The sequence below is a fragment of the Sinocyclocheilus rhinocerous genome, unplaced genomic scaffold (assembly GCF_001515625.1).
Source record: "Sinocyclocheilus rhinocerous isolate Xijiao unplaced genomic scaffold, SAMN03320098_v1.1 scaffold1647, whole genome shotgun sequence".
In the NCBI taxonomy this organism is placed as follows: domain Eukaryota; kingdom Metazoa; phylum Chordata; class Actinopteri; order Cypriniformes; family Cyprinidae; genus Sinocyclocheilus; species Sinocyclocheilus rhinocerous.
Window position 1 is genome coordinate 138686 of NW_015646364.1, and position 11214 is coordinate 149899.

At 40.0% G+C, this 11214-nt stretch overlaps 1 protein-coding gene across 1 annotated transcript in view; it reads right to left on the reverse strand.

Moving 5' to 3' along the window:
- The window catches only part of LOC107707612 (mitogen-activated protein kinase kinase kinase kinase 4-like), a 71801-nt gene extending 64435 nt beyond the window's left edge, over positions 1-7366 (reverse strand). Inside the window, exons 1-2 of the mRNA XM_016511690.1 lie at positions 7055-7366; positions 6906-6971 (exon numbers count right to left, since the gene is read on the reverse strand). Coding sequence (XP_016367176.1) covers positions 6906-6971; positions 7055-7111 — 123 coding nt within the window. The 5' untranslated portion in view covers positions 7112-7366. The remainder of the gene's footprint in view (positions 1-6905; positions 6972-7054) is intronic.
- Between the last annotated feature and the right edge of the window lie 3848 nt (positions 7367-11214).

Genomic DNA, 11214 nt, shown 5'->3' on the forward strand with positions numbered 1-11214 from the left:
AACTGTACTCCACTGTTTACTGTTCATCTGTCTTTTTCAGCCTTTCAGAAGAGAACCATCCTCACCTTTATCAGGGTGTTTCACAGTGTCTTAAAATATAATTTCACCCAAACATGAGATGGGTCATCATTCACTGATAGAATGATCCTCACAGGTTCTCACACGTCACGGTTGAGCGGTTATTTGAGGAGCGCTGTGTATGTGCTGCTCAATGAAAGCCTAATCTAAAGGGCTCCTATTATGCGCTTTTATAAACTCTTGGTTTGGTTTTTGATGTGTACTAGAAGTTTTCATGCTTGATTGTTTTCACATATTTTACATTAGTGCAGCACCTCTCTTCCCAGTCAGTCTCGAACGCTCGGTTTACTTCCTGTTTTGATGAAGCCCCTCCTCTCAAAACACAAAATGTGATTGGTTAGCTGGTCCAGTGCGTTGTGATTGGTGAACCGCTTAGACGCTCTTCAGTTCATGACAGTTACTGCATCAGTTCAGCTGCAAATATTAACCATGACGTCTCTTTCGCCCGATCCAGACCCTGAGAGTGTTCATGAACAAGAGGATCCTGCAGAAGCTTCTGGAAGCTGCATCTCTTCACACACTTATCAATCTCTCTCATTTGTCCTCTTTTGTAAGTCAAGAAAACACTGTCTGAGTTTTTCTTTTGCTATTTGAGGGAACGCAGAATATATATTTGATGTAGTCTCCCATTCACTGCTATGGAATAAAGAAGTAATGGTATGACAATTTCTTATCACGATTATAGTGACCAAAATTATCCTGGTTATCAGTATTATCATAGTATTGTTAAAATGTGCTGGAAATGTACAAAAACTACTGACACATAAATCGTTTTATAAACAACAAATAAAATGACTTATCTAATAACATGTACGAAATGTTCAAATAAAACTTTGAAAAAGCTTCATAAAAAGGTAAACCTCACATTTCACAAGTCAAAATGACAACTGATTAATAAATGATTATATGTATTTTATCTGCTCCATAAATAATTCTAGATAACTTATCTGAATTGTCTGAATGTGTAGAATACACACAAGCTTTGTTTTTCATCAACCGGTCAAAATCTACAGCAGGGCATGTAAATCCGCTCTGTTTTCTGTCCCGACAGAAGCTGCACACAGACTGAATGTGAACGTGAGTGTCTGTAAATCCACTCGCTGACAGCAGGTGGCGCTTCTGGAGCAGCAGAATTACAGCTGTTTCTCATAACCTCCTGCACAAAGCAGTATTGCGATTAAAACACTAGTTTATTAGGTATTACATGGAGCGAAGATGAAAACAAAATGCCATCGAATCTTTTCTGAAGACAGTCAGAACCTTCAGAGGTACATTCATAATTAATCCATTCATATATTCATTTGTATAATTCCCTTAGCACTCTTTTAAAACCTCGCCGCTTTCTGCCATGTTTTCACTGAAAACAACACGACTCTGCTGCTGCACGTGACACTGTTACTCAAACTCTGCTTTATGCTGGATAGTATTGATTTATCCTCAGATTTTCAAATCACGGTAATCGAATATGTTTTAATGCTAATTAAAAGATGAAGCGGTAATACTAACCGTGGGGAATTTTATCATGATTTATCGTCAAACCGGTAATCGTTACATCCCTGCTATAGAAGTTTACCCAACTGTGATTCCTTAAAAACTCACTTGAAGAGACCACTAGTGTCCTACATGTGTGAGACAAACATGATTTCTGTGTCACGCCTGTGTGACATACAGCACGCTTCTGTGTTCCTGGACACACACTTACAGACAGCACACACACAGAACTTCATCAGGACGGGACACCGTGGGAGTGTGAGAGGATTGAGCATCACTGAAGATCAGAGCGTCTGAGACACAGAGAGTCAGATCCCACGGTTTCTGTGCTAGATCTACTGCATGTGCGAGTCTGCCTGGTTACACACTCTCAGCCAATCACAGCCTCACGCCCAGGTCACATGACCACCAGCTCTCTGGGGCTGTGAATCACATGATCATCCATGAACGAGCTTATATCTGTTCGTATGTGATGTGTTCATATGAGAGGCCACAAACACACCGCAGCATCATATGATGATGTGTGAATGATGATTAATGAGGCACAGATACAGTAACACAGAGAACAGAGCTTCAGTTCAGAGGAGCACACAGAACACAGACTGGAGATAAAGGGAGTCTTTCACACAGACAGCGTGAATGTGTGTGTGATATTTGACATGTGAGCGCGTGTTGAGTGTGTGTGTGGAGTCAAACACACACTGCTGGACATGAATCAGTCTTCAGTGTTTCAGCGCCACCTAAAGCTCCAGCGTGTGTCTGCAGCGGCTCTGGACATGTGACCTGAAGCTCACGCCTCATTGGCCGACACAAAGAAAACAATGGACACAAACTGAGGAAGAACAGCAGTGTGTTCAGTGTGAGGGCAGATGCTCCACAGAAGCCATAGAGTCATAAACACTGATCTGAGTTCACCCTCACAACTCCTCATCTGTCCAAACACAACCGCATCCGCGCTGGAATACACAAAATCATCCCTCTGACATCCCAAACCTGAAGAAACAACATTCCAGACGGCTGCTGCATGTGATCGCCACGCTTTGTCAGATTCATCCGCGCTGGAATGCAGCTTTAAGCACAAAAGCCATGGTCAAGCACAGCTGAGATCTACAGCAGGACTCAGAGTTCAGCTCTCTGGAGCTCATTCAAGAAATTAGTTTCGATATTTCAATCGCTTAACAGCAAACTCGCAGTTCACACTTCTCTGCTGGCAGTTGTCAAGACGGCTAAACAATCTATTTCATCTTTTTTTTTCAAGTTTTACTTTATTTTTAATTATTTACAAATAAAAACTATGAGTGCACAATAATTCTATAAAAGCTAAACATTTAGTGAAATAACATTATTTAGTGGAGAACAAATAAAAGTGAAGTGTAGGACTAAATCTGGTAAAATGTTACACATTGCTCTCTGTATTGTTGTAAAATACATTCATGAAAAACAAGTAGCCTAACTATATTTATATATAAATATATACTATAAAATGAAAAGACATTTCTTTTAAATGTATAGCACAGTAATGAAGGCAGCAACATATGATAGATAGATAGGACAGAACAAGAAACGCTATAAATAATCTTTCATTGAACAAAAGTATTATAATACGAAAGGCTCTAACACAGAGCAGCACAAAGCACTTATGCACATCTCGAGAATGATGAGCAGAATGATGAGCTTGAAGCAACACGGAGTCACAGCGCTCCACACAGAGAAGTTCAAAACACAAGAGATATTGATGCATAGTTTATTAAATCTGTGCGATAGTTTATTGAGCCTTGTCTTTTAACAGTTTTAAATCTCAGTTACTGTGCGCTCTTGAAGAGAGTTTCATCGTCTCGACTGTCGTAACCGAACACGACACACAGCTTGAACACTGAATGAAGGATGACAGACAGCTGCAGCGGAGAGAAGAGTTTACGAGAACTTGAATTTAACGACTTCAATATTAATCTGTACCTCACATTAAGCCATGGAACAGCTTCAGAACACTTGGACTTTTACTTTATGGTGCTTTATAATGTGTTTGTGCTTTCGTGGGGCTTAACAATAACACAGAATAGTATACGCAGAATATGGGATTTGGATCGGTCTCGTCTGACTGATACCCGATCCAGCAGAAAATGCCAGTATCAGAGCCGATCAATCCATGTTTTTGAATAAATCAAGTAATCAATGATTCAGTAACCCATTCATATAGTCAGTCACTTGCCTCAATTCTGAAACAGGGCTCTAGACTGCGACCAAAACGGTCAGATTTGCGACAATTTTTTGAGAATGTGCGAGTCCAAATTTGTGCGAGAGCACTGGCCTGCTCTGCTCCATACAGCGAGCGCTGCAGATACAGCAGGACTCAGATTTGACTGATCACGAGAAGAGAGCTGCTTTCAGTGCGAGCGCTTCGACTGTAGAGCCTGGTTTATACTCACCGCCTCAGCACCAGCGCAAAGGTGCACGCATAATGACGCCAATATATTCACACTAAAGTAAAGTAAAAGACCGCTTCTTAAACCAGAGAAGGTGAACATGCTGGTATTCTTGTGGAAAAAACATGCAAGCACCGTCACCGACAGCAAGTTTAAAGGGGTCATATGATGCGATTTCAAGTTTTCCTTTCTCTTCGGAGTGTTACAAGCTGTTCGTGAATAGATAAGATCCTAAAGTTGCAAAGACTAAAGTCTCAAAACCAAAGAGATATTCTTTATAAAAGTTAAGAGTCAGCCACACCTACCTAAAACGGCTCGTTCTAACACGCCCCACATGTCTACGTCACGATGTGGGAAGATTTACATAACCCCGCCCAAATGTTCACGGAAAGAAAGAAGCCGTAACTTCCAATCACAGCACACCTTGCTTTTTCAGACCGATGAGCTTTGTAAAAATCGACGCGTTTCAGAAAGGCGGGGCATAGAGGAGAAACAATAATGTACAGTATGTGGAAAATAATGTGTTTTTGAACCTTAAACCGCATAAACACATTTCATTACACCAAATACACAAAATAATGTTCTTTTTAGCAGCATCATATGACCCCTTTAATATTTATCCCATGCCTCATCTTATTAGTTTTTGTTATGTAAGCTAGTTTGTCATTATAGCCTACTGTTTTATTGTTGTTGTGCTTTTTAATTAAGAATAACAATGAATCCATCTTTTGTTTTAGACTTAAAAAGTGAAAGGTGTATAGATGTAAGAAAAACAGACAATCATCCAGTCTGCAACCATTAAAGGGGTGGTTCACTGGGTTTTTTCTAGGCTTGATTGTGTTTATGGGGTGCAGTCTCAAATGTTAATACTTTGTTTTTACAAAAACGCATTATTTTTCACATAATTTACCTTTATTCCACACCGCTCTGTCCCTTCTCTGAGAAACGTGCTGATCAATTCCTTCTTTTATGAAGCCCCTCCCTCAGAAATAGGCGATGGGCTCTGATTGGTTCTACAGCGACTGATTTGTGGCACATGAAGCCTGTGAACTGTGAATCACCGCTTCTAACTCTACAGCGGTTTGCACTGCAATCATTTCTCATTCACCAGAATACCATCAGATGGCTCGTCTGTCCTGTGCGCATGGTGTTATTGTTTTGTGATGAAACGCTGCTTACGGGTGATCGAGAGCTCAAGCCCTCAACGGGTGTCACAGCATGTTCTTCAGACTCAGACTTCACTACAGCAGGCTCTTCAGATGATACGGCCCTCAAACCTCCAGAGAGCCCACTAATGCACTGGCTTTCACACTTTTTAGAGAGCGACCCTATTATTTTTTTTTATTGACCCAACCCATGCATACAACCATTTACATGCATCAAGTCAAGTGTGTGTGTGTGTGTGTGTGTGTGTGATGATCAGTGTTTACATGCCAATAAAAGCATAAATTAAATATGTTGATCATTGCAATTCATATGCATTTTAAGCTTGAAAATTTTGATTGCATGGACTTTCAATGAAAGGACAGAAATCATTTTGGCTTCAATAAAAAATATAATTAAAAAAATCAAAGTCTTGTGGTTTTGGTACGACATGAGGGAGAGTAAATAGCTGCTTTTCCACTGTGGGGCCAGCGCTACTGTAAAACACACCTCTCTGAAGAAACCGTCACACAACCCCAGCATTTCACCAGCGAGGGGAAACTAACAAACCTATACCGTTAAACAAGAAATGGACGTTTGGCCCTTACATAAAGACTTAAGGCTTCAGCATCAATATTTTTATATACCGATGATTTACGATAAAAATAGTCATTCATTAAGTTGTGTCAACATGCTAAATCAAACAGACAGTTATAATTATTTCACATAAAGAGAGAGCACACATACGCTACTTGCTCCGCACAAAACAACTCCATTAGGGCTTTTTAGTCCAAATGCGTACATATATAACACAACAGAACCCATCTCACTGTTATCCCTTCAGCCAAAGCAGCAGAGGGAGCTCACAGACTGAAAATCTGAGTTATATGATTTACACGGAGCATATGCAATTTATGACATATGCAGGTGCAAAGACACGCTGAGCAGACAGAACAAATATGAAACCAATACATGATTATAATCATATATGATTTATCTGAGTTCTTCAAGCGGTCTCTGGTATTTTCAGAAGCATACCGTGCTTTTATTATCGATAAACTCATAACCACTCCTCCAGCCCCCAGGGGCCCGCCGAGGCCCCATCAAGAGACCGTGGAAACACACTAGCACGCCCGCTTCTGGCCTCACAGTGGACACACGGCTACTGATGACCGCAGGCTCATTTCTGGCTGATCTACCGCTTCAAAGCTGGTCAGCGACAGCACTGAGGTTTAAGGAAATAAGTGAATGATTCAGAAACAGGAGCATGACCTCAGACTGTAAGAATGTAAGCAGTGAGGAAGCTCTTCATCATCAGTGCACTGCTTTCTTCAGAGCAGGCCGATGCCGTCTGACAGCCTGTTACTATCCACAACAGCTATCTGGCTATCACAATACTTTTTATTCAGTATTGTGCAAAACAAAATCTCTCAATCTTTGGCAGAGGGATCGACAAATGAGCTGTTAAGAGTCGAGGCTGAATGTCTGCCGGTCACACAGGACTGAAACAGTGTAATAATGTGATGCACAGATCCAGAGCTGAGCTCGTTTATATCTGTGTGAAGCCGGTTTATAATCAAGCTGCTTTTTTGTCGCATTGAGTGTCTCTGCGCATGCGCAGCAGATCACACCCATCAGCAGAGCTCAATCTCTCCAATAAACCGCTCGACTTCAGTAGAAATGACTATTCTGCTGTAAAACTATAACGGAGTAGTCTCGAAGCTGCAGTGAAGCTCGTTGTGAATGTAGTAAGACTCAATCGACACCGACCTTGTACACTTGTCCGTAGGTGCCATTGCCGACCACTTCCACCAGCTCAAAAATACCAGCAGGGTCCTGCAATCACACAAAGAGCATCGTACAGGTTAATAAGCGACGCGACGCGAGCCCCGCGGAGACGCTCGGAGAGAGCCGCTCACCCGCAGAGAGGCGAGGTCGATGTCCACCAGGCTCTTCGCCGGAGAGTCGTTCGCCATCTTCTCCGAGTGCTCGAGTCTGAAGCGATGCCGCGTGTGTTCCGTGCGCTTCAGACGCCGCTGAGCATCGCTGTGTCGCGCGTGCGGTCAGGCCTGCAGCTCGCGCTATTGTTCGCGATGAGGATGAGGATGATGGCGGTGATGATGAAGCGCAGCGGAGTCTGGGTCAGTGCATGGCGGAGGAGTGGGCAGAGACAGCCGAGGGGAGGGACGAGGGAGGACCGTACACACACACTCAGCTAGATATGTGTGTGCATGTCTACTTCTGAAACAGGAGCATAGATATATATATACTGTATATAGATAGATAGATAGAATTGAACTTTGTTTTAAATAAATACATCACAGTAATGCATTTACTGTAATGCAAAAAATCCTTAAATAAGTAGGACATCATATCATCTTATACTGCTGTTAATTTATACTGATTTCAATAAAAACTATTTAGAAATATACGAGATGAATCTCATTAATATACATTATTGTTGCAGTCCTTGATGCTGATTGGTCAATAACTGTGTTTATTTACAATACAGCATGGCCATGACGCTTCACCGAACATATCAACAACAATCAACAATCAATACTCTGTAAAGCCGTTACGTTATGATTTTCAGCAGTTTATTTACAATACAGCATGGCCATGACGCTTCACCGAACATATCAACAACAAGCAACAATCAATACTCTGTAAAGCCGTTACGTTATGATTTTCAGCAAGAGTAGCTGGCTGTTAAGTGCATAATTAAGCGAATCGGGATACTATGGGCCAGATTTACTATCAGCTTGCGCCAGCGCAAACCCTCATTTGGCTTTAAAGGGGTCCTATTATGCTCTTTTACAAAGTCTTGATTTTGTTTTGGGGGTGTACTAGAACATGCTCTCATGCTTAGTGGTTCGAAAAACGCATTCTTTTTTACATAATTTACATTATTACAATACCTTTCTCCCCAGCCTGGCACAAACGGCTCGATTAGTTCCGGGTTTGATGAAGGTCCGCCTTCCGAAAAACTAAATGTGATGTGATTGGTCAGCTGTCCCAGTGCGTTGTGATTGGCGAACAGCTGTTTCAGTACTGCCCCGTTCTGTAAGTTCCGTCTGCTGCGGTATAGTTAAGGATGGCGTCAATATTGCCATATCAGTTTGAGCCACAACCATTCGGATTTCTGTAGGCGGGAATTATTTTTAATGATATTCTAATGAGCCGCTTTGTGACATCATAAAACCCAGAAAACAAAGTCCAAATGAGCCGTTCGTTGTAGTTATTGAAAAGGGACTTTTAAAAAACGAAATATCTCCCTTTGGAGTGGACTTTGAGATTTGTAACTTTCTAGATCTTTTTTATGCCCAAACATACACACTACACACTGACTAAAATTAAAAAAGTGAAAAAGCATAATAGGACCCCTTTAAAGAACTACTGTCAGGATTTACTAAAGAAACGCGTGGGAAATTAGCACTGAAAAGGCCTGAACACAGTTATTTTTGCGACTCTATGGCAAGCCGTTTTAGCTTAAAATAATCCCAGTGTTACTCGTCGTAATTGCATTTTTACTAGTAACAATTTCAATTAGAGAGCTCTACAAATGAATTTTTACTAGTCATATATTTCCATTGACTTCCATTCATTTTTAATTAGAGAACTCTACAATTGAAATTGTACTATTAAGTATTACAATTAGAGAGCTCTACAATTAAATTCTTACTAGTAAGGATTGAACCGTAGAGCTCTCTAATTAATTGTTACTAGTAAGAATGCATTTTCAGAGCTCTCTAATTAAATTGTTACTAGTAAAACTTAGTTCCTTAGTAACGCTTGGAATATTTTAAGCTAAAACGGCTTGCCATACATACGACTCACCTTATTGAATATGCGTTTGTAGGAGTTTCTTTGTCGATCGGTAAATTTATGGGAGGAGACTATTTAAATTAATCATGCAACGCTAAGATTTTGCGCTAATCAATTCACTGGTATTTGCGGCATTATTTAACGCATCTTAAAGCAGGCGGTAATTTGCGCTGCTCTTGGTGGTTTGCGCTGGTCATTAAAATGTGTTCTTTTAATCTGGCCCTATGTGATTTTTTAGACTAAATAATGTTCACAGTGTGTTGACGGTAAAAATTCACCATGAAGCGTGCACTTTAGATGCCCGGATAATGCTTAATTAACCAAAACAAAAAACACTTCAAGCATGCAACTGTTGCAGCTTTAATTAGATGCTGTAGGGGGAGGAGCTATCAGAGTGATGATGAATGATGAAATAACTCATACTGTCATTCATACACTAGACCAGGGGTCGGCAAACTTCTGAGCATGAAGTGCCATATTTAATGCTTCTAGTTAAGCACTGTGCCAGTAAGCCCCTCCCCCACACCCCACCTCACCTCCACCTTTTTAAATGCATGCAGCACATATAGAGCAGGCCTTTTCAAATGATAGGCCAAATCCAGCCCTCGGATGAGCAGTAACACCCCGGCCCTGGGGACAGATTCACCTTTCTGCCATAGCGTTGGCCTTTTTAAAACACAATTCAATATTTTAATCTTTGCAAAACCTTTCAAACAATGCAAATTGAAAATCTGTTAAAGAATGTAATAGAAAAGGAAAACAACCTCAGTTTTAGTTGTTCATCAGAGAAAACATCTTTAAAAGCTTGGAACGGTTAATACCTGCTTAATTTCTTTCAGATCATTTTTAATGAAATCAGAAAAGACTAAATAAATGTTACTGTAAACTTCACAAATGTAGACCGCTTCCTCTCGTTTGACTGTTGTTCGGTGTGACTCCAATGAAGCTGTTTATGTGGTGGTCAGCGATGTAGAGTTAAAACAACATTCATCCACATTTTAGTAATTTTGTCAAAGATTATATGCCTATTAAAAGATTATAACGTGTAAGATTATAAAGTGTAAACATGATGTAAAAGAGATTCATTGTGTAGAAAGAATTGATTTTAATTATAAAGGAACTTCGTAAGTGACAGTTAGTTAGTGCCTAATTATAAATGGAGCATTCTTTGTACCATAACAATATATGGAATAAAAATATATGTCAAAATAGATTTCGACATATATAGATTTCGAACACTGTTGCCAGTAAGTTACTGTATTTGATTTACATTAGCAAACTGTACCATTTTACAGTAAATTACTATAAAAAATCAAATTCATCAGTATACTACTGTAGTTCATTTATTTTAATATAGATTTCATTTGATTTTATATTTTTATATATAGAATTCATTTTATTTTTATCCTACATACTGTATGTACTACTGGCATTCAATTAAAACAGACACAATAATTACAAAATATCAAATTCTTTATTTAAAACACAATGTATAACACTTAAAAATACAGTCTTCCAATGCTGGAACAGTGCATCTTCACCATTCCTCCTGTCTTAGGACATTTTGCAGTGTATTATGTTGTATTCTCTGGATTTATCCTCACAACGAATCTTTAGGCAACAGAAACATAATGGGAAAAGAGATAGCCATAAAACTAGTTTAACCTTGCTAACATATGGTTTTGTACATATGGGTTCCGCGTCTTCCTCGGATGCGAGGAACTACGCGACGCGACAAAACACAATATAGAACCCATTATAATCAGCGATACTGTCTACAGTGGATGCGGACAGTAAAGTGATGCCCCGGTATATTTCTGACGTACAGATGTACTCCAAGCACTCACGCTGTTTCTGACACGAAGGGCAAACGTATTTGCCAATCATTACAAGCGACGTAACGCGTCCAGTATAGTCTGTCCCAAGCTGTTGCGGCGTTGTAGATGCCGGTGCAGGGCAAATCTTGTCAATCCAAATGTAAGAAATGCGGAAAATAAAACAACCTCAATGGAATGGCGCCACAGAGGCCGTTACGGCAAATACAGTAGTATACAGCAATTTAAAAAAAACAGCAAGTCACTGTATGTGGGGTTTGACGTCACAGAAAATCCTCATGATGCAAAGAGTATTACAGTTACTTACTGTAAATGGAATTTGCTGTATTATACTGGGGGATATACAGTAAATAACTAGAAATTACAGAAATGTCTAACAGAGTACATTTAAGGTATAAATTAAAATATGGATGCTCTGC